Genomic DNA, 24,835 nt, shown 5'->3' on the forward strand with positions numbered 1-24,835 from the left:
AGCAAGACGTTCGGCCAAAATCCTAGATAGATGACTGGAGCTGCATTTCACTGCCAAGACCAGAACCTTAGTTTGTATCAAAAAGCACTAACTTCCTGGCTTCGATCTGGGGGGGGGGGGAAAAAAAATCTATAAAAAAAATTAATGTTATACAGAATAAGAATAAAAATGAAACAATCATCCACTCTCCTGGCTCCTATCCCTAGCTTTCTCTTCTAGCTCCAGGACTATTCCCTCTGCCTACATAGCCCTGGATCCACGTAATTGCAGAACTACCATTCCACATAACACTGCTACCCACCTCAGTCAAAACTCCTCTTTTCCCTTCTAGATGACTAATTTTTATCCTCTCCATCTGCACTAGCATGTCCTTCTATTCTGCCATGCTGACTGGGCACCATCCTGGAGTCACTGGGTAAAAAGGTTCAGTCACACCTTCTGTCTTTGAAGTCTGGTATCACTTCTAGAAGGTGATCATTTCTCATTTATTCCATGGTGACAGCACATCACTTGCCAAAATTACATTAAAGCTTCAAAACATGCTTGGGGTGCACACAGTCAGGAGGGACCCTGCCAGACAGATCCATCATACACAACACCGTATTTTACCACTTTTGCTCCTGCTCTCCCGAATTCTGCTGGGACAATTTGTTTCAGGTTCTTACATCTTAACCTGAAGACGCGTTGTTTCTCATTAAGAGTTCCCAGTGGTTTCAGTAGGAGCTGCAGGTATCTAAAAATTAAGAACATCCTCTATTTTATTGAGTTTGACGGTGCATCAAGTCGTCTGCTGCCTCACATCCCTCTCTTGAAGTCAGCAGGGCTGAAAAGAGTATACAGGGTAATTTCTGCCAAAGTTTCTTCAAGTATTTACAACATTCACTTTTTTCCTATTTATGAATTGTAACAGCGAGTTACAAAGTACTGCCATTTGTGTAAACTTGCATTTTAAGCCTAAATCTATCCTCAATAAGATGAAGAAAATGTTTTCCTCAACTATGAGTAAGAATGAAATCATTACAAGTATGCTACAATCAAACAAAATGGCAAGAAAGTTTTCAAGTTTTGTTTTTGTTATTGGCAACTTGTGTAGACTTCCTTTGCTTGCCATTGCCATCTGGTCAAAATGAAAGCAATCAATAATACACTTCTACTAAAAGAGAAACCTAACATAGCACAATACCATATTGTTGTGTGCATTAAATCAATAGACCTCCTTGGTTTTAATGTAGTTGTTGCAATACTTGAAAGAGAATTTTGAAAGGAGTGTTTTTAAACGACAGAATCTTACTTCCTTCATTGTGAATATAATAAGCTTTTAATGAGTGTTCCTCTGTACATATAAAATTATTTATGAAAGGAAAATATGCAAGATTCAGAAAGGCTTTGCAATTCTTAGAGAAAATAAACATTTATAACATTTAGTTCATAGATAGGTAAGATGAGGAAAAATCTGCGGGGCTGCTTGCCCACTGACATAAAACAAGCCAAACGAGTCAAGGACAAAGCCATGAAAAAAGTTCAGATGTTTTAGGGGAATCATTTCATCCCCTGTGTTCTCAGAAATACAGTTTGTAGGGTCAGCCATCTCTTTTGCAGCAGTATTTTTACTGTCTGTAAGCCCAGATGCAGGGACCTCCATGATCCATTGCAACAGCCCTACAGAAGAGCTACCACCACCTTTACCAGAGAGCCCAGGACAACTGGGCTCAGCAGGACGTGGAGAGGGTGTCCCAATGCACAGACAGGACATTTGGGAAAAACCTCCATAGTTGTAAAAGGAATATAAATTTTACTTGCTGCCATTTCTAGCAGTGGGAAGAGGCAGGGCAGGTGTCTGAGCCACTCTGGAGTATCTGCTGGTCTGGGCATTGCTGTTATCCCCAGGAGGTGACCAGAAGTACAACTGCACCATTGGAGAAAATAACGTAATCTGAAAAATATGCTATGTCTTGCATGTCAAAACCTTCATATTTATCCAAAAGAAAGAATAGATTCAGTACAGCAGAAAAAGTCAAAAGAAACTTTGAGGGAGACCGGTCTATATTTTGACTTTTAAAAGCGGTATTACAAAAAGTGAAGAAGAGAGGATTAGTCTGATGCAGGATATTGAGGGAAGAGAGAGAAAGACATGCATGACTAGAACTAACAAAATGGCTTATTGTGCTCATCTAGCAACACCAGATAGTAATAAGACAGGAAAAGGAAGAAATACTCATTTACCTGCTCCACATTTATGGGTTCAGAATATTTTTGGTTGATATTTATTACTGGGTTCGTTGTGGGGGATGTTCCATTTTCATCACTGCTTTCAAATTTGCTTTTTATTTAACAAAAAAAATAAAAAGGCAGTAGATTACTCCTAATGAAGCAATGAAAATGCTGCACACTAGTCCCAGCCATTAAAACCTTTGAGTCAGAAAGACACTGAGCCAGGAAAAAGAAAAAACAGTAGAAAGCCCTTAAACTTGCAGAAGTAACCTCAGAGTCACCCCTAGTAACTAATCCAAGAGAGACTGTTAATGGTTCAGTTACTTACGCACAACCATAAGCCTTTTTATAAAATTCCATGTGTGCAGAAGTAGGAAATGGGAGGAAGAAGTCACTTTTTGGGAAAATCTTTGTCTTATTAGGCACTACTGGCTCTACATCTATCCAGATATATGAAAACACTTTTTCCACAGATGTAGACTTTCCATAAATTGCTTGTGGGGTCTCTAGATGAAAACCAAAGCATTCAATCTATACTAAAGTATTTAGTTTTCAGAGGAGCTAGAAGAATGAATCATGATACTATTAAAATGATCCACCATCATCCTGTGGAAAACACAGGAGCTAAACCAAAAATGCACCATTCCAGTGATTCTCCTTACCCTTTAGTTGGGGATTCTCAACATAAAATGTGTTCTTTTACAGAAAAGTGCTGTCAACTTATACGTCCCACACTGCATTCGGTCTGCGGCTTCACTGCCTCCATTTGACAGAGGCCTGATGTGCAACTGAGTCAGACTTTCCTTCATGTCAGTATGTGCATATGGTACTTTTGATCACCAAGCCCTATTTTTGCAATCTAAAAGCTGGCCGCAGATTGCAACAATCAGAAAAACATACTGGTTTTGATCTATTTTTCTTACATGTAATTTGTTGAAAGGTTAAGTGCTCATTTTCTCTAGAAAAATAAAATAAACCTCATATCAAGTTTAAACATGGCTTGAATACCTGACACAGAAAACCTTCAGAGAGTAGGAGAGGGCAAATGCAAGGCAAATAGCTTCTGCTAGGCTGTGAAAAAGCAGAGATGGGACAAGTGTTCATAAAGAAGAAATGGTTCTGCCAGTGGATACCCTCAACGGCCATTGCTTCCTTAACAAGGCCTGTTGATTCTTTAAGGCTTGGAGACCTATAGTAAGGCCTATGTAGATCTCAGTCCCTCTGGGGAAGCACTTATGTATTCATCCCAAAGAGCTGAGTGACAGGAATAGAAGAACGGAACCACCTTTCATAGTGGAAGAAAGACTCGGGGAGGAGGAGGCCCGAGGACACTACACCATTTAGCATTTGCCTTTGTAGATTTGGGTTGCTGGCGCAGCAACAAATCCTTCCTGGCTTGGGAAGGAAACTAGGTGCTTCACACACGCTCTCCAGAATTTCTGTACTGACTTTAATCATACTCCAGTGCAATAAAATGCAATGCAGGAGACGTTTGTTCACAGGAGATTGCAATACGCTCTGGCCCATGTCCTAGGGACCATCCAATAAAGTCACCTACCACTGAGCCTCATAACTTCTGCGAATATCTTGCAAAATTAAACACAGAAGGAAAGCAAGGAAAGACATTGCAGTAGATGAAAGACGATCCTGAATTGCATTGGCAGCAAAAGGACTTCAGAAAGGTGCTGGATTCTATCTAGAGTGTGCTGGAGAACAGAGGGCCACACTGTCCCTCGAATGGGGTGGGATGCCAGCACAGCAGCATTGGACCAACCTCCAGTCATTCTGTTCTCATATAATGAGACTTTATTTATTTTCTTTTCCCTAGGAAGGTGTACAATATAAGATACATGAGCCACATTGATGTGGTCTCTGGACGAGTATAATAACCCATCCTTTGTCCTCATGCCTCAGTTCAAAGCTGCGTAACTCATCAACTAATTTAGCCTATAGACATTAAACTCATTAGGAAGAGACTGGCACATTTGTCAAGACAGTGTGCTCTGTAGGCAAGAGTTGTTCACCATTACTAGTTAAAAATCTAACAGGTTTCTCTTAGCACTGAATGAAGTTAGTAATGACCACACAGAAAACCTCGAAATGGTGACAGAAATATAGGCCTCCTAAGAGAACAAAAAAATCTGACCTGTTTAAAACTACTAAGTCAGGAAATGTGATATTGGAAAGGAACAAGCCCAATAAAATAAATCAGGTGATAGTTACTAAGTACCTGTGTCAGGATAAAGGGCAAAGGAAACTCAAGGCATTATTTCAAATGAACTGTACAGACAGAATGAACCACATTGTGGGTCAGCCAGCAGTGTTCGTGCGAGGTAACGGGACTATAACCTGCACCATGATGAACGATACTTCAAGCATATTCGACTTCTGAATCCCAGAGCACAATACTGCCCTGATAGTACATTTTCACTGACTATAAATCTGAATGTGCTGTTCCTATACAATATAACTACTCCTACATTTACACGGTCTTAAAATTTCATTTGGCCCTTCGAAGGCAACCTCGAGGCTGACGTGGCCCCAGTGAAAATGAGTTCGACACCCCCACTACACACACTTTCTACATGATATTTTGATATGTCTATTAAAAATGAAAGAGACACTGGCATTGAATTTGCATTTTTGAAAGCTTATGTAAATGAACATTCATAAAGAGGGCATGAGAGCAATCCATCAATTAATAAGGAAAACTTACGCTGACAAAGTAGCCCCATTTCAAGAACTTCTGGTTAACCAAGACCATGTCAGAGCACATTGAACCTCACAAAATTCCTCTCCTGTGAGTTCTCCCCCACAACAACCTGTGCATCTCGCTTTTCTAAATGTTTAGGTACATCTGAAACTTCACGAATACAGGCGACTGGATATTTTGGGGTAGTTCAAGATTTTTTTCCTTTAGATAGTCTTACTTCTTCATCTTAAGGCTAAAGTATGTGGAAAGAATCATTCCTAGGATCCAGTAACTGAACTCTGCAAAGTGCTGAAGTTCACTAACTGCCCAGCTAGGCTTTTACAACAAAAGCATGTATGTAGCATTCCATAAGTTAGATATAACTTTTTTTAATAAAGACAGCATGCTTATGTTACAAATGCTTATTTAAGAATGCACAGGAATTTTGAGAAAATGGGAAAAGATTCAGGTACTGACCCAACCTTGGTTTGAACAGTTCTGGAATGATAGCTGAAGTTCTCTCTTGAATTTTAGCGAGTTACGTTACCCTTCACACACTTTTCTAAATTGCTGGTAGCTTTATCCTTCACCTTCATAAAGCTGTCCATAGTCTATGATAGGATTGATGGCATTTCAGTTGTTGGTGAATTGTTTTATTTGCCATCCCATTTTCTTACAGAATTAGATGAAACCAAGAGAAAATGTTTTCAGTTAAATTGAATTAGTTGCACAACCTGAAAATCCTAAAGTATCTATTTACTTATACAGTAGTTCATCAGCTCTGAAACTCTCGGCTTTATTATGTGCTTGTCAGAATAAATGATAACACCAAGTGGCTGGCAGAATAATGAACAACTGCCATGATAAATGGATCGTCACACAAAGCTATCTGAAATACAAAGATGATGACGAGAGCATCACTTAGAGCTACACCTACAGTTTCTCTCTTTCTATTTTTCCCCATGTGTTGTACAATTTTCTTCTGTCTCAGATTTACTTGGCTGGAACAAGCGGCGGAACATGAAACAAGCTGTGGCTAAATTCTGTAGAGAAGTGAAGTACAACCCTGCTGCAGTCAATGGATAATTGTACAGTCATGCCACAGATGAATTTGCCCTCCATGCAAATAATTTAGCAAGCATTGTTAATATATTCACTTATTTCACAGTTATTAAATGTGCCCTCTGATGAACATCAATCTGTTATTTATTCTGTTAGCACATTCTCCTTCCTGTTGCTTCACACACCACATAAAACTAAAGGAAGATTAGTACAAGTGGGTATCGTTGCTTTACTATGCTAACATCAAAACTTATTCCAAATTCAGTTCTCAAATACATTATATATTACCACCTTCGAGTCGATGAATGCAGAGCTCCAAGAGCACAGCTCCAGTTCATATTTAACCACAAAGCAGAGAAATCAGGGAAAAGAGGATTTAATCGAACTCTCAACTTCTGGATCTTTGCACAGTCAAAGAAGTGATAAACTGCAGACCCCAGCTTGGAAACCATCACTCACATAAAGCCCCTATTTATATCGGTACCACAATGCGCAGACAAGACTATTCAGTTAAGCAAGCATTGCACACACTTTCAAGGCTCTGTTCCACAAGGTACAAGCTCCAAAATGAGAAAAATATTCATGAGGCTTAACGTCATATTGAGTTTAACTTTTTTCCCCCCACCCCAAATAAATTACATTTACGGTTTCTACATTATTTACAGTATAAATGTAAGACTGGGATCTAGAGGTCACAGTAAGAGTTGGTGAGAGAGAAGGAATAAAAAAAAAAAGTCACACTTGTATGTGCAGGTACCTTCCAGGTTGGGGCAGGGGTGCAGGAAGAAGAGATGGATAGACAAGTGAAATATTAGCCCAAAAACATCTCCACTGGAATGGGTTACTTTCTCCCCTTGGTTAGCCTTTATTTTATTTCCTACAAGGATTTCTAATATTCACATGTGAAGTAAATGATGTAAGACACATCTACCATCCAGTAGATCAGTATTGTCTCCCCTAACTCCTGCCAACTTTTTCAAGCTCCAGAACAGTTTGAGATTATAGTGAGAGAGAAAAAAAAAAAACCACCCACAAAACTTCAGGTCAGCAATCCTGAACACAAAAGCTACACTTGCAGTATGAGTAACAGTGAGAAAACCAATTGCCCATGAATTCTTGGTGAACCAAAAGCAATTAGATTTTACAAAAAAGGAAACATTTCAAAATAAGTTCTCTTTAAAAGCATAGCACAGACACCGTTTCTCTCATTTCAGTACCTTACAAGCGATACACACCATCAGAATCTCTCAAACATCTTAAAACAAGAGTAGTCACTTTTATTCCAGGTGGCCACGAAATAAATCGGGCCTTTTCAACTTTGGTTGTAATTAGAAGAGGTTATTAGAAAGCACCTGAAGAAGCAGAAAACAGTTCTGAAATAACTGTATCTAAAGTTGAAATCACAACTTCTGGCTAGGAAAGCAGTGAGGACAAGAGAAAAAAAATGAACAGTGTGATTCAGTGCATCATTTTTATTGGGGGGGAGAAAGGGGGGCACCTAAGAACAGGCCTAAGGAATGTCATGTCTGGCTCAGCTTTGAAACCCTCCCATCTGGAATTCGACTGACTATCGTAGGTTTTTATGTGCCCAACAAAATATACCATAAACTGTGCCTATTTTCAGAGAATAGCAAGTCTCATGGTAAAGAAAACAGACAAAGACTCCCAGTATTCCAAATCATTACCCATCTCAAAGTTTCCAGGAGCACGGGAAGTCATTTTAGGAAACGACTATGACCAGTGATCCTGGAAAATGACAACAGTGAATGTCTGAACGGAATAAAGTTGAAAACCTGCTCCACGGTTCAGCATTGCAGTTGTTGGCTTTTGTACTGTACAGTCACAACCATTTTAAAGATGCTAAAAAGCCTTGCCGAGCAGAAGAAATTTAAGCATGAGTAGTTAAAACTTCCTTTGCCCAATTAACATGTTGAAGTTTGTATAAAAGAAGTCCTGAGATTCTTTTCTTCTATAGTTAATTAGACTGATCATTACCCACAAGTAATACTGACTTTAAGCTTATAGCACAACTTTTGGAGATTAGTCAAGAATGTTATAGGTTACATGCCCATCTTGCCATTGAAATACTACCAAAACTGCTGAGAGTAAGAGCAAGTTTTTTCAAACAGCTGCCAGGGAAAACCCTTCTGTTATGGAAAACACCAAAGGGTCTGCATATGTACAAAAACTGTACAGCTTTGCTTTTTAATGTCTTCTTCTGAAGACATGCTGGCATCTAATGACACAGAAGAGGCAGATTTGCCTTCCCAGAGAAGGAAACCCTGGGAGGAAACAGTTATTCAGGTGTAAGGACATGTCATACTCAATAGTACCAGTACAGCCATGTTTGAAACTAGGCACAAAGTCCAGATCAAACTTAGAATTTCCACATCACTTAGACATAGCTCTTGTTCCAATCTGACTTGGAAAATACTTGAAATTCCCTGTGGGGGTTGTACCTTCTAGTTTTGGTTTTTCAAGACTAAAATTCACTTTGGAATTTGAAATTGTCCATTCTAGAAAAACTGAGAAATATCAACCAAAAAACGAAAACATCATTTCAATAGCCACATATTATTCCACAGAAAGTCAGTTGTGGTAGTCTGTTACTGACATACCATCAAATAAAAAAACCAAAGTGAAACTTTAAGGTGACCTTAGCAAATGTGTAGCCTTCTCCCATCCCTCTCCATCTTCATATTTCAGGTATGGATAGTGCTTACTTAATCAGACTACTACAGAAATACAACGAAACTCATTATTTCCTTTCTAACTCATTTAGCCACATGTTAATCGCACAACTGATGCCCAGCCCAGACCACTCATCATTACAGAAGTTGCTCATAGTACAAAACACACATGCACACGTGTTGCTGGTCAATATGTTCAGCGATGAGATCTTCTAGGACTTTTGTTTGTGAATAGCCTCATATTTTGGGTGGAAACGCAGAATAAAATACTGCATGCCTGACATATCTGAGCAAGAGCCAGATAGACAAAAAAGCAAACCTCATCCTGCAACCTCCCTGGGGAAATCTTTGTTCATTTTAATACTTGTTCAGTCAGCTGTCTCTCTGAATGACAAGGTTTTATCTCTAATGTGAATGGCTTCGAAGGCTACTTGCATTATCCATTCTCCAGCAGCTGCTGCTGAAACCACAGGGTTGCAAACTTATAATTAAATCCAGCTGCCACTACTGTGAGTTCAGTTATATCGAAGTGAGCAGTAATGCCTCGTGGTTGCTGGCAAGATTCTGTCTCCATTCCTAGACAATGCAATTAACTCTTTTGCCCCTTTTAGATGAAATAAACATCAGCACTGAAGAATGCTGTTAAATGACTGTAAAATGGTATTTATATGGAAGAATTCTGTTGCAGTCATTACACCTGAGAAAACAAATTTCTAGGTGGATGATGGCTAACAACAAATCACTGTTTCCTTAAAAGCACTAAGCGGACACCCAAGGAGACACAGGGATGGAAGGAATTTCCTGTAGAAAGGATGTATGACAGGATCCACGTTAACAGCTCTACTCATCAGCCTTAAAACACAGCCTCCAGAATAAAGCAAATGTCAAGATCTCGCTTGAGAGAATTGCAGGAAAGGAACTGGGAAAGGAACCACAGGCCTTCCTTTGATGCTAAGAACATTTCTTCAAGGCCATTGTCCAAGTCTTAAGTCAGACTTAGAGATACAGTCCTGACCGAATAGCTGCACATGCACACTTGTGGAGGCGGATTTTCTTTTACAGTCAAAACCTGTTAATATCCATACGTCAACAAAGTGTTTAGGTCCTCAGTAGTAATTAGCTACCTAAACTTGACTTTGTCAGTCATAATCCTTGAAGTGCTGCTCAGGAAGGCTCCATTTCCTCCCTTTTACAAGAAACATTGCAATGACAATGCCTCAAAAATGTTTCATGGGAGTAAAAACAACCAGCCATGACATGCAGGACTAATCTACTGAAGCAGAAAGCAACAGCCAACTGAGCGTTGTTTGTGAAGAGTTTTCTTATTATTTGTACCTCTTTGGAAACACGTGACAGTCCAGTCCCTTCTGAGGATGGTGAGAAAGCACAAGAGAGGACAGAAGTGCCTGACCTTGGACACCAAGTGCCAGAAGATTAAAGAAAGGGGAGAGCTACCTGTTGAGAGGAGAATGAGATGGGAATCTCAAAATTCACTCTGCAAAACTCCCAAAATATAACAATAAATATTAAAAAAAAAAAAATCTGCTGGATATTCTGCCACTGTTAAACCCATAGGTTATCTAGATTGTTTGCATGAGGGTTTTTTTGTTGTTTCTTGGGGTTTTTTGTTTGTTTGGGGTTTTTTCCCTGTTGTTGTTTGGGGTTTTGTTTGCTTGTTTGTTTTAACATAGGAGTTGCATACAGAACCACATAAAAACGGCATGAACTGGGTGTTAGCAGTCCAGCCATAGTACCATGGGTCGTTTAAATTCACCTGTATAACCCGACCTAATTGATTGTGATCGACACATCACTGAAGCGGGCAGGTTGGATAACCAGAGATTTGACCAGTCACATAGAGACTGGCAAGAATCACGAAATAAAATCCTCCGCACAACGCTCATCTTTGCCATGGTTTGCTACCATACTTCTTCAACCACCCTCAAATAAACGCTGGCAGCTAGAAAGCAAGTTTTCTTCCCTTATTTTTCTACTTTTTGCAGCAAGAACAAAGTAAACAGCCTTTTGTCCCAAAGACAATGAGGGTGAATTTGCTCTCAAGTGGTTGTTCGTAGGTTCATTTACTCCTGACATATTTGTTTGCTGTTTCACTACCGCCGTCTGTCTACCTGTCGCTTTGTACTAATGGGTCTGAAGCCCCAGCACTCGAGAGCGTTTCAGCAAGACGGGCTGATTATTATATTCTGTCATATCCAGGTGAGAGCCTGTCATGATTTTTCAATCAGTGTTTTACCATTCCCATTCTAAAATGATAAAGCGTTTATTCCTCCTGGCTTTTTAGCTGTTATTTTAAAGGGCTTTTTATCTGGAGAGGTTTGTATCTTACTGATGCTGAAAGGTTTTCCGGTAGACAACACTGGCAAAGTCCAGGTGTGTGTGAAGAGGGAAGTGAATGCAAAAAAAGGGCAAAAAAGAAAGAATGGAAAGGTTGGAGGAAGCCACGCTTTCAGGATTTTTTGAATCATTCATACAATCTTGCTTGCAAATGGAATTAATCTCCAACTGTTATCCATCATTAGAACAGATAATGCCATTTTATCTTAATCGTAACTTTTTCTTGGGAGATTATAAATAACTTGGACCTTCTGCAGTGCTTTGTGCACTATATTTGTCTTTTGCAAGTCTCTGCACAGAACATTCAACTCATCTTTCTCATGGGTTTCCAATCAGCCACAGCTCTGTGACTTTTTATATTTAGGTCCGAAGTTACATTTGTATTAATTTATGACTATATAGGTCTGTAATTTATTATTCAAATCACAATCTGTTTTAAGTGTCAGCCTATCTATCAGTTGCCATCAAGGTGCAGAATGGAGACTAGAGAAAGGTCTATTACCATGAGACCAAACCCAGAAGCCATTACTCAATGACAGCAGTTGACTATTTTGGTAGACCTACATGTAGGAGTTGATGCTGTGCATTAGAAACAGACTTATTTTCTTTTAATACTGAAAAAAAGGGTTTTTTTCCTTCTAAAACATTTAGAAATTTAATGTGAAATTTATATGTTACATTAAGATATGGGGAGCACATGGTGGGGGGAAGAAATAATCAACCGGTGCATATTTGGTTTAGATTTTCAGGGCAATTAGATCACTGAAGAGCTGAAGGTCTCTAACCATGCAGTGAGACCAGAATCTGCCAAAAGGTTACAACGGAAGACTTTTCCATGGCTAAAATTTAATTAGATATGATAAACTAATTATGGACTGAAAGAACAAGACACCAGTAGTTTTCCCTTTTTCCTACATGTAAGACAGGATGAAATCGATTGGTTCTAAGTATTGTAAGACATCACAAAAAAAAAAAAATACAATAAGGCACCCACCAGTTCAGTTCAACTATAAATAGCTGCTCTCATTAATATACTAATTTTAAACACCAAAGGTCTGTTGCCATACTTTCTCTTGCAAATGCTTCTGATTAACCACATAAAATTGCCTAAAGCATTTGGTTTATATAGACTCCTTTATAAACCAAATTTTAGCCAAATTTGCGCTGACAAAGCAGGAATTAAAATTGTGCAGTAAAAAAAAAAAGAAAGCCAAACAAAAATCATCCACCATTTCCAAGCACAAGAAACAGGAAAGCATACTAAAGTACTTACTTAAATAAATTGTACATATCTAGTGCTACTTCCCAGTTATTAAAAATAACCAAGTTAAGCATCAAGCTCTAATGAGAGCTGGTTCCTGTGCACCCTGAAGATACGTTGACAGAGTTTAATATCCCCAACTCCGCTATTTCAGTTGATTCCTGCCCTAATATTCTTCCAAACCACGCAAGTATTGTCTGTCTTTTGAAGAATTACACAAGCCACGTTTTTGAATGGTTATGAGATGTGAAATGGTTTTGCAAGTACAAGGACAGTCTACTTCATCATTCATACCTTCCTTTCTGCTTTTTGCCCTAAATCACATTATTTTTGTTGCCTCTGTGCTTATAGAAATCCCTCGCTGGACTTCTGTGCCATCAAGGAAGCTTTAGTGCTGTCAAGCTTTTATATGGCTTCTGGAAGGGCCAAAAACTGGATTTTTCGATCTTGTGAAGCTTCACAGCCCCCATCTGAGGCAGAACCTACAAAGAATGAAAATTTGTAGCACTGTTTCATGGATATATACTGCCCTGTAAGGCTTGTCTAGGTCTTCAGTCTCAAAGAAGAGGAAAATATGCATCTCTCCAAGAGACTAAAATGGCAGACAGGACATTAATCAGAAGTTTTACCAAATAACTCTTTGCAGGAAGAAATATTTCCTAGAGGAAAATGGAAGCAGATTCTTTTTCACAATAAATGAGATATTTTTGGTTGCAAGAAGATCCATCAGACTTCACGCCATTTTAATCAATGATTTAAAAAAACACCCACCTTTGTTTTAAGTAGTTCTGTAGCATAAACAGTGAACTACCTTGACTAGGAGATGCTGACATTTTTGCTTCTTAGAATCTTTATATAGTTCAATATCTTAATAGCGTGTGACCAGAGTTAAGGAAGAGATTGACAGCTAGTCAATGAACTGATGAATATCTATCTCAGAAGCATTTCATTTTAGTTACCCATGCAGTGTGCATTTTACCTTTATACACACATTCCAATGCTATTATCTTACACTTAATTACTTAGGTCTCAAAGCACTTTACAAAGGAATGAGCTATCATTATCAGCATTTCACATACAAAAAAATTGAGGCATAGTGGTATAATTTGCTAGAAGTTATTGAACTCATACCCAAGGTCAGTGGAAGGTGAAAAACAAAGCTCTTATCTCAAATATCAGGTGAGCACTGTATTCAGCAGACCCCACTGCCTCTCAGGATGTGGCAAACGCTTCCCAAGCATGCAATCTTCTGTCATCTACATCAGCCGGCATAAAAGAATTTAAAATTCCACCCGCATTACAGCAAGGTGTAAAATTTAAATATATTGACACTTACTCTGTTAAACACTGGAATATTCTGTTCAGCTTTCTTCAAATGACTAAGCTAAAATGACAAACATCATGTCATCATAAGATCACTTTCCTGACAAGTCTGCCCGGGTCATTCCTTACCTATTTTTAAACGTCTTCTGGTAACACCCATCATCTCAGAGATGCTCAGCTGTAGTTACTCTTCCCTAATTATGGCAGCGTCTTGCAAAACTTCTGTAATGCTGGGATTTTGTTTCGGTCATGAAATTATGACGCCCATTCAGTTCTCACTCTTGCTTTTACTTTAAGTACTAAAAACGTCAGGAGGCACTTGGTAAATCCAGCAATAACTTGATGTTTCATGACAAAATGTTTAAGAATCAAAACTAATTCCTCATTTTGCATTGAGCAATTTTATGTACACAAGGAGTAAATAAAGTTACCCTTGTTTGTAGAATTTGGAATGCTTTCACGAGCTGCATGCCCAAGTGCAAGTCCCAGGGCTGAATTAAACAAGCTAAATGAAATTAATTTACTTCCATGTCCAGCTCAGGTGGCCAGCAGGCCTTGAACAAGATTATCAGGACAACTAGGGAATAACAATGAAACCTGCACTGCAGCACATTTTATTCTTGGCGCTGGGTTTTACCGTTTCTCTTTTTTTGTAACAAGTCTTCCCTCCCTTTCACTGGGCTCAAGAGAAATGGGAATCTCAACTTCCAAACAAGTTACAAAAAAACAGCAAGAAATACAGCTTGCAAGTTTACATTGTAATTGATATAAGTCTATTATTACAAGACAAATTGTAGCAGACAAGGAAAGAGACAGCTCAATCTGTTACTGAATCCTTGTAATGGCTACATGAAGAGCTCGACCATTTAACTCATAAATCTTTCTTCTAAGTTTGAATTGCTGCTTGTGTGTGTAAAATAATAAAAATACAGAGGAAGCATACAAGAGATGCAGTAATGCATTTCTAGTCACAATTACAGAAGTTTGTTACAGAAATCATCCTTTCAGCATCTGACCAGAAATAATGTGTTACAGGCTGCTAAAACACCACGATATCTTTAAAAAGTCATTAGATGCGATCATGCCAATTGTGAATAATCATCTCTCTGCAGATTGCTGTGATGCACTGGGCTGTCGTAAGTCATTCTTGATGATCTGTCACAAACTTTCTGCAGGACAGACCAGGACAAACTACATCACAATGTGATTTCCAGGAGCCTGACCTATTTACTAACCTCATGGCAAATACAAATGCAACAAGGAGGAAAAGCCAGATTAGAGGATTCTCAAAATGTATGTTCCCATGTCTTTTTCTTACAGTAACTGATTTGAAATATTTTTATATAATAATTTCTTGACTATTGTCTATGGATGGTAGTGCCCAGCAGGAAGATCACGAGAGCCACATCGCAAGTGAAACTTTAGAATTAGCTGTCAGCACTGAATGACAGAAACAGAAAGAAGATAAGCAAAGAGGTTGGAGGGGAGAGGATAGAAAATGGGATACACACAACAATTTTGCTCAAATGACTGCAAGCACAGTTATGAAATGCCCATGGTTCCTGCTCTGTCAGGAGATTGACAGGAGGCCACAACACCAAAAGTGACAGAAACCAAGATTACAACCAAGGATGCCCAACAGGCAGGTATTTTGTGGTCGCGCATTCAATTAGAGCCTCCCTTCCCCTGCAAAGCCCTGACAGAGCTCCCTGAACACTCCGAGCCAAAGATGCTGGTAGGAGAAATTCCTTTTTGTTTGGGTGAAGTGTTGGAAGGAAAACAGTTTATTTTAGAGCGAGGTTGCACATGCAAGTAGGGAAGAGGGGACAACATTTAAAACAACATATTACTATTAAGAAATGCAGTCAAATTATATTCGAGCTGTATAAACAGCAGTATTGCAGCATCAAACAAAGACAGAGAGGCTATAGCTGCTACTTCCACAGTATATTTTCTTTAGTTTTGCTTACAACAAATATGATACAAAACTCAGAAGCATCTGTCTGGAGGCGCCTGCCATGGTTAAGGGGCCTTACACTCTAAATTACCTTGCTTTTGTTAGGCAAGTGAATTGTCCATAATGTTCTTTCTGAAAGCAGGTTTTTCCCTTCAGAATTTAATTTATAAACTCACTCCTGCCAGGCTGCGATAGCAGCTACTGTATAAACCTGAAAACGATGACTACTGAAATTCCATTCAAACCTTCAGAATCAATAGAAAACAGACAAACCACCAAGATAAAGTTCCACCCAACTGCAAAGAGCAGGAACTGCAGGATACCTCACGTTGTTTCTACAGTGTCTGCAGTCACCAACCTGTGAAACAGAGACTGCGCAATCACATTGCACTTGAAAATCTAACCTGTGCTACCCACAGGCTGCACCCACATAATCCTGAGAGCCTGTTGGAAATGCCTTAGTGCTGTGGGTCTTCTCCGGCAACAGAAGGAGACTTAAAAAGTTGAGCAAAGACAATTTAGAATTTGCTGAGACTTTTATTGCATTTGGTATAATAAAAGCTTATTATATGGGCTGCTTCAACATCCTGCTCCTGCTTACCTTGAAGAGGCAACTCTGCGGTAAGTCAATAATGAAGCAACCTGCATCGTTGTCAATGCTTCATGCCAAGTTATGTATATAAACTTGTTGTTTCTATAAGCAGTAACAAAATACACAATTACAGCGTCACCCTTGGAGTCTGCTTAATCAAATTAATACGGTCTAAAGATGTTGGCACACTGATGGCTGCAGAAGTTTCATTGTAAAGGGCTCTGCATTGTATTTAAATACCTGCTAATAAATGAAAACTGTTATCTATGACCACACATCAATGGAAACGACCCTGTTGCAACGTGTGCTGACATTTTGCATTTCCCGCTTACCACACCTGCTGCAATTCCAGCTGCTCTGGTACCTTTTCTGAGGGAGGCGGCTGCCCATACAGACATGGTGGCTTTGGTGCAGCGAGCCCATGCAAGACCAAATCCATCCCATCAGCCTTGCTGGAGCCCAGAGCCTGGCAGAGGTTACGAAGCAAGCGTGATAAAAGCCATGTATCGAGTACAGAGCTCAACTTTTCAGCTCTTAAATAGTTGTTACATTCCTTCTCACTTATATTTTATGACAGACAAGCCAGGTGACGATGTAAGCATGTTACAATTTAAAAGCAAAAAACCTAAATATTAAAAAAATCTGCCTTTCTTTGAGCAAAACACAATGTGCTTCAGTTGAAATTATCATTCTTCTGATAGAAAAGAAATCCTTTGTCCCAATCACAGCCTACTCCGAAGGAATGACTTTCCTCCCTGCCTTAAGAAGGCAAATGGATGCAGTTCTATAATTTTGGAGAGCTATACACAGTATGTGTGATGGTCTTATTTCACATAAATTACAAGACAACCCATTGTGGGCTTAACAGATTGAGAACCAGCATTTGAGAGAAAAAGATTCCCATTGAGTGTGGGTGGTAGCCTAAGTCACATAGAATTTAGTCTATAATCTGCTAGAACACAGTTATTGAAATGAAAGATTGGTGCATAAATTATTTCGATAATACTAGGAAATACTTGGTAGCAATCTGTAAAACCAGCCTTCCTACTTTCAGATGCACCAAAAGAAATTCCATGAATAAATACACTCAGTTCATTTGCTACATTCTTTACCTGCTGCCCAACCTGCTTTGACTTAGAATTTACTCTCACAATGCTGAGAAATTTAGCAAGAGCGCCACAAGAATGTGCAAGTTTAGAAGCAACAGAAAGATATTCCACTGGACACCACTGCTGATATTCAACGGTACTATCTATTACAGAAATTCATCTGATTTCAACCAAATTAATTTTCCAGCTCACTTTGCTAAAGTTCAATGCCAAAATTGGCAAATTCTGGAGAAGAACCAACCAACCACTTGTAATGCAGCAGAGGCAACTTTAATTTTAAGTCAACATTAATAAAATACTCGTGTTTTAACAAGTATTGTTAAATGTGCATTTTACCCAAACACCAGATGCGTTTGAAACAATTCCATCCGACTCACCGTACTGGCAGCGAGGACCCTGAAATCCTGCAGGACACTGGCACATCTGGGATCCCGCTTCAGAACATTTCCCTCCATTGAAGCAAGTGCCAACAGTGCACAGCACTAGGACACACAAACAGAATGAAACGGGGAGGGGTTTGTTGGTTTTATGCCAAGGATCCTCCAGAATCACCTCTTCCTGTCATAGTCCTGCTGTAGAAGGAACTTCCAAATAAGAAACACAGCTTTTTCTTGAAGTGGAAAGGTTAGACCAGAAAAAAAAACTTGTTATAATGGGTATAACAATTCATGTTGATATGAAGAAATTAAACTTTAATAAAACTAAGATAATGCAGTTTAACCTAAAGATGCTTCAGAGGCAGAAGAGGGCAAAGCATATCAAATATAAAAGAATAATTCAACCACTTTGGTGCCTTAAGGAATTCAAAACAAGTCTGCACTACTCTTTCGGAAAGAAAATGATTTTATATTGCCATCGGTGATCAAATGTGTTAAATTCCTTTACACAGACATTAAAATACAGATTGTAAACATACCTTCGACTTCTTAAAGCAAAACAGGTGCACACTAAATATGTATATTCAGGCTGAAACTAACAGGAATACCTCAGGCTTGGTTTTGTTTTTTAAATACAAAGAGACAATCATAAAGGCAAGCTCTCTGAATGCATCCCTCAAGTCAGTATGAAAATCAAAAAAACACATAGGAACAGATGCTAACTTTCATACAGAAAATACAATTACTGACAAAACAGTAACAAAGCTAAACAGAGAGTAAATTGCCATCTTCTACTCAAGTCTTGTTAACAGTGGCTAAAGTGCTACATTATCATTTAAATTAAATTCCATCTTTTCAGAAAAACATCCAATCACAATTAGAAGTTACTGATGGGAACAGGTTCTCATCAGATGGAGAACCGTAGGGTAGAAACACAATTGCTTCAATGCCAACAGCAGCAGCAAAAAAAGCCAAAAGCAGTCAGACTCTGCAATGAGCGTTACGTCCAAGAAACAAGAGATTTATAGCAGATTCCTTTGCATAATTTGGGTAACAGCAATAAATTTAGTTGGCCTGTCAACGCCAGGCTGGCACGAAGATGCTGCAACAACTACAATCAGAAATGCACTTTCCACTGTTCGGATTAAAATTAGAAACACTTGGTAATTGCAAATATGACAGCTTTTGTATGTTTAAAGCAAGTTTCTTTCCCCGTAAATAGATCACCTCTTTGCAACTGGGATTTCCAGGTTTAAGTAGCAAGAGGTAAAAAAATCATCATCTAGAAGTAAGCATCAGTAGGAAAGCAAGGCCTGAGGATGTCGCCTTGCTTGGTTTGTCACGGTTTTGCCATCAACTTACAGTGCAAACAGCCAGGTTCACCGTCACGTTGGACCCAGCCAGGGCAGCACCTATAGACTGTCTGACGCTCCATCCTGTACGCCTGCTTGTAAACTGTGTAGTAGCCAGACCTCGGAAGAGAAGAAGTTTAAGAGAACAATCACAACTTCTATTCCACTTATTCACATCTCATCAGTAACAAACTGTACTCATACATCATATTTATTCAGCCCCTATCAGTAGTTCTTGTTAAAAATGAAGCAAATATAGCAAAATGCATCCTGATAACATCCAATAGCTCTAATATACTATGTCCACGTATTTTCCGATGAATTTGTATTCAAGCTAGTCGAAGATGAGTAATTTTGTTTTGCAATCAATTTTGGTTTTAGCCGTTGGGGGAGTCAGATCTCCCATCAGTTCTGAGCATATGACAGAAATAGAAAGAAGTTCAATTTTTCAAAGTAGATGACTTGACAGCTGGACTTCACCTGAAACAGGATGAGACAGAGGCATTTTCTGATAATATGAAATTGCAATCTAAAGCCAGCCAAGAAGTTCATGACACATCTAAAACACAGAAAAAAAGTTGCATTTTTTGCCCAGTAATAACAGACTTAAAGTCCCAGCAGGACACGATATATCCATAACTAAATTGCACATATTTCAGGAGATGCAATAGTTTACAACTTCTCTCAAATAAAAAGAAATTAAAAAGTTATAAAGAATTTGTACTAAGTTCAGTCGCAGAATTCGTTTGTAATGACAGATAATGTATTACCTTCTCTCGTAGCCCATACACCACTTTCTCCCTGCGCAGCCTTGTTTCCACATCTTGACCGTGCGACTAAAGGCTTGAACACATGGCTGTTGGTGTCCTACCAGAGCCAGCTCAAACACCGGACAGACATTTGGCCTTGAAGGGAAAGAAAAAGATAGACTTTGTTATTTCTAACACAAAATTTAGGAGTCTAGAGAACTACAATTACGCTATGTGTACCAGTTAATAACAGCTTGAAACAGATTTTATATTGCTACTTAAAAATACCATAGTTCTATGACTGTCTTCACTTTGAACCAATCAAACAGCTATCTTACAAAAAAAATACAGTATACATAAACACTTGACAAATCAAGATCCAATGATTCCAGAATGGCAAATGGTCCACAGACATTAATCGAGCCAAGTTTTTGTTAACGTATCGGTTGCACAAGCCATGAGCATGAACACATTCCTGATGGCAATTTTTACATGAACGGCCCAGCTAACAAAACACGATTCTATTTTATTCCCAGAAAATGAGCACTAAGGGCGGCTGGAAGCCCCTGGCCAGGTCTGGTACATGAACAGATGTGCCAGGGTGGGAATCGATGACTTGACAACTACAGGCACTGACCTCCACAGCTCAAAGCTGCTGAATAGCCAGCCCATATATATATATATATATATATATGCCATGAAAGCACAGTGCCTGCCTTAGAAAACAGTGTGTAAACTGAACAAAATACACAATGAAATTCAGGCTCCACACAAGTCAATGGAAGTTTTACCATCGATTCAAGGGCAGATAAGATTTATCTGAACTGTTGTTGTGGAAAATGTATACTCTATAAGAGCTCCCCTTTGCTATCAGTCCCCTCAGGGAAGTACATGAAATTTGTAAGAGGAAGTATCATTGTTCTCTGGCGATTGTCCCTAAAATAACAAGACCAAAATAAAAGCACTGCTTTGTAGGATGAGGTGTAAGCTTCATCCTGCTACTTAGCCCTCGTTTCAAAAATAGCTGGATTTCAGGAGGCATGGAGGGTCAAAAAAAAAAGATTATATGTTGATGGCTTTGTAGAGATTCCACCAGCTTTATTCCGATTTCTTTGCCCTGGTGTAAATTAGGAAATGCTGCATGCCAGAAAATAACTGCTTAAAACATGCAAGGTCTAACTAAAGCCACAAAACATGAGGGGTTTTGTTGTCTTTTAAAGCAGAAGCCTACTGCATCTAAAATGAAATTAATTGTGATTTTTTTTTTTTTAGTAGTTTACAGGTTGTCAACATAAAAATTAAATTGCCAGTTATCCGAAACAGCATGGTCTAGCTGGTGTAGCTTTGCAAATTTAAACCTCAATGACTAAAACACAAGGGGGAAACGGGGATCTTATAAACCCTGTCTGGTAACAGTAAACGTCATTCAGCAGTGGTGTCACACTGACTAGCAGAGAAGCCTTTCCCTAAATTTCAGTTTGAAACCCCTCTTCAGATGAGAGAGTAACTCATACACTCATTTCCTCTCTCAATCAGAGGTATAAATGTGAGCCTGTGCTAGAAAACATGGGGATTTTCCATTAATAAGATAGATAACTGTTTAGCACAACAGCTGCCTGGCAGGTAAAGTTATCATTAGTTACACTGGATATTGGTAAATATCTCATTCAAGATTTACTATGCTTTTTATCTTAGAGGTCAAACTACTTTACAGCTCCCTATTATGTCTGGACACCACATAAGGTAGCCTTTCTAATTAAAAAAAGCAGATCTTTCATCTGCAGGTCTTCAGGTAGTTTACAAACCTCATTAAATTAAGCCTGTGCAGAACAGGAAAATACTATAAGCACAGTCATTTTTACTGATGAGCTAAAAACTTGCCTGCCTAGATTAAATCTGCTCCCCAATATTCCCAGTACTGTGCAGAAGCCTCCCAGTATTCCACAGAGTCCAACGGCCACACAAAGCACCCCCAGAATGGGAAACCTGGCCAGATCTCCAAAGGTACCGCAGTTCCTCAGCTGAAGGGAATGCTTGGGACATGCAGCTCAGGGTACAGAGGACCTTTGCCCAACAAGGACACTCCAGGAGAGGAACAGATCAGATTTAAAAACTACCCAACCACCCCCTCAGGAAGTCCAGGTAGCCTACATCAAGGAAGTTATGAAAAGAATAGAATCATAGAAGCGTTTTGGTTGGAAGAGACCCTTAAGATCACAGAGTCCCACCATAACCAAAATCCAGCACTGAACCATGTCCCGAAGAACCTTATTTGCACGTCTTTTAAACCCCTCCAGGGATGGTGACTCCACCACTGCCCTGGGCAGCCTGTTCCAATGCCCAACAACCCTTTCTGTGATGGAATTTTTCCCAATATCCAACCTAACCCTCCCCTGGCACAACTTGAGACCGACCATTTCCTCTTGTCCTATCACTTGCTACTCGGGAGAAGAGACCAACCCCCTCCATGCTCCAATCTCCTTTCAGATAGCTGTAGACAGAAAGAAAGAAAGGAAAGCCCACAGCTCTATGTTCTGGTTGTCTTATCTCACCATGGAAAAAAAGAGTAAAGAGTACATTTGTACTAGAAAACCTTATCTTGACAAAAATCAATTTCCTGAACTAGAACGCCCATTTCTCCCAAGCTTTGGAGGAACTGTTCATCTCCATCATCACAAAGTATACTTTTGGTGGACATCTCTCCCACATGGTTCCGTGTTCCTCCTCCTCCACTGCCAAGTTCACTTTCTATATCACTCCTTATTTCCCAGTCCTTGGGTTTGCCCTCGCTGCAGCTGCCAACACCAAGATGCACAACAGAAGGTGGCAGCGGCGTAGTTTCAGGTTGCCTTTTCCTCCAGAAAAACCCTTCCTCACATTCCCATGTTGTCTCCATGACTTCAGAACCCTTCCCATGTGCCCCAACTACCCCTTCCTCTCCAATTACCTCACTATTTAACATATTTAGCTTAGGCTCAGAGCAATTGTTCCCAAGCCATTTGTAACGCAAATTCTGCCGTTTGTTTCACATCCAAGGGAGGTCTTTGTACATGCAAAATCTTGCCTCCTTTTTTATTTATTTTTTTTTTTTTTACCCTTACGTCAGTTGGTCTAATAAAACCCTCGCCTTACTTAGCAACCATGCCTCACTTAGCAGGCTTTTTAAAATGACTCTCCCTCTAGTGAATAGAACATCATGTACTGATAATTCATGCATATCTCCTTTTATTAGAATTGCCTAAAACTTTCCAGATAAAGGTACATTCATATGCATCGCTCTTCCATAAATAAAGGAGAGAAGCTGACAATTGTTGTAATGACATACTGAGCCCATCCTATAAATTCTTACTCATGTGATATTGCCATGTTTCCAGGAATAGCTGTATTGACTTCGATGATATAGTTAATGGGAACAAATGGCACTCACAGAACAAAACAAGCCAGCAGCATAAAGTCATATGTTTATTAAGATTTACTCAAAGTAAGCCATTCCTCCCAGATGCCCTTGGGATAATTTAAAGGCAGATATCAAAACCTCTGCTACACTATAATTAAATTGCGGCAATTGTATAACATGTAATTCTCTGCTGGCAAAGCTGGGAAATAAAACGTGCCCTCTCCAGCAATTAACCATCTTCACAACTCCCCACGCAGAGTCAACGCACCAGTTTTTAAGCCATCTGACTCATTGCTCTTTGATACATTACCTATAAACTTAAGAACAGTTTCTTGAAGAAGACCACAGCTATTTAGGTTTGTATTACGATATTCTATTAATTAGAGGCCATTTAAGACTGACCTGAGACCTCAAGTGGATGCAATGGTATATTTAGAGGAGGAAAGCTCCACTTTTACTCCCATACCATCTGCATTCAGAAAATACTTCTTAATGGGAGTTTAAGCGTTAAAACAAGCAAAATATACAAATGCTCTATGATTTGATTGATACACCAGTCCCTTAAAACCTTTTTATACTGATGCTCCATGCTAGCCAACACTAACACAAAGGCTATTATTAGCTTGTCAGTCTGACTCCAGCAAAGCCAGAAAGCTCTCTTTTAATATTTGCATTAGGAGACTGCCCTTTAAACAAAGACACCCTACACACTTCCAGCTCGAGACTTAGGATTCTAATGAACAGATAATTAGACCAACTTGAAGCGAGAGCAGCCTTGGCTAATCATATGGCTGTGATGCCTCTGAACTACTGCACAACGGGAAAAGTTCAGAGAAAATTAAAAGCATCTCCAGGCAGGATATAATTCTTTCCTGCATTTAGAATTTTAAAAAGACTGTGTACCTCCATACAAAAGTAGAGTCAAACAAGCACCCATGGAGGCCTATTAAATACAAAGACAGAAGTTCATGAGCCTCAGGTTACCAAGGCTGAGGCAGTTATTCAGGTGAAGCCTCACTGCACAGTCACTCATTTTCTTGTTCTCCTCATTAGCCTTTGCTGCTCATCCCAGAAGCTCAGTGGACTCTGGTCTCACCCACCCAGCATCTCACAACATTGGGACATGCAGACAGCATCCCTGAAGTCCTCAGTGAGTCACCAGCAATTGTGGTTATTCATCCTGAGCCGCGATTCTACATCTTCCACCTCAAGCTTTTGGCACCACCAGTAGCACCTCAACCGAACTCCCCTGAGAAGGAATTGCAGCCTTCCCACAACTCGTGGCAGAGGAGAGATGATAGAAAAAGCACATCTACAATTTCCCAAGTGAGGTTCTCTGCAGTTTTATCCTTACCCGTGATTCTGCAAGTCCAGGAACGTTATCAGTGCAATTATCTTTTACACACACTCGCCCAAGCTTAAATAATTTGATATAGCAATAGATGGGCTCTTCTGATGAACTACATGTGGTTTTAATGTAACAAAAGAAAAGTTACAGGTACAGGTCATCTGCTCATGGGAGCAGAGGGGCAGCTTTCTGCACACACTCCTGGCACGTGTGGTCCAAAATGGGCAAACAGAGGTGAGGAGAAGGGAGGACAATGAACGGCTCCACCATTTCAGAAGATACATCAGATCTCTGTGACAGGGATGTTTTCTCATTCTGCCTAGTATGATCCCAACACCCGGCTCTTTGAATGACAATTAA

General features: G+C 39.5%; 1 protein-coding gene across 2 annotated transcripts in view; it reads right to left on the bottom strand.

The window, feature by feature from the left end:
* LOC135991580 (multiple epidermal growth factor-like domains protein 6) overlaps positions 1-24,835 on the bottom strand; it is a 199,209-nt gene that overhangs the window by 164,543 nt on the left and 9,831 nt on the right. For both annotated transcript variants that reach the window (XR_010606529.1, XM_065640310.1), the window contains exons 2-4: positions 19,752-19,886; positions 18,992-19,101; positions 17,630-17,734 (exon numbers count right to left, since the gene is read on the bottom strand). Coding sequence is in view for 1 of the 2 variants with exons in the window: in XM_065640310.1 (XP_065496382.1) it covers positions 17,630-17,734; positions 18,992-19,101; positions 19,752-19,886 (350 nt within the window). In the remaining variant the exon portion in view is untranslated. The remainder of the gene's footprint in view (positions 1-17,629; positions 17,735-18,991; positions 19,102-19,751; positions 19,887-24,835) is intronic.

Source organism: Caloenas nicobarica, chromosome 8, assembly GCF_036013445.1.
Source record: "Caloenas nicobarica isolate bCalNic1 chromosome 8, bCalNic1.hap1, whole genome shotgun sequence".
Classification (NCBI taxonomy): Eukaryota; Metazoa; Chordata; class Aves; order Columbiformes; family Columbidae; genus Caloenas; species Caloenas nicobarica.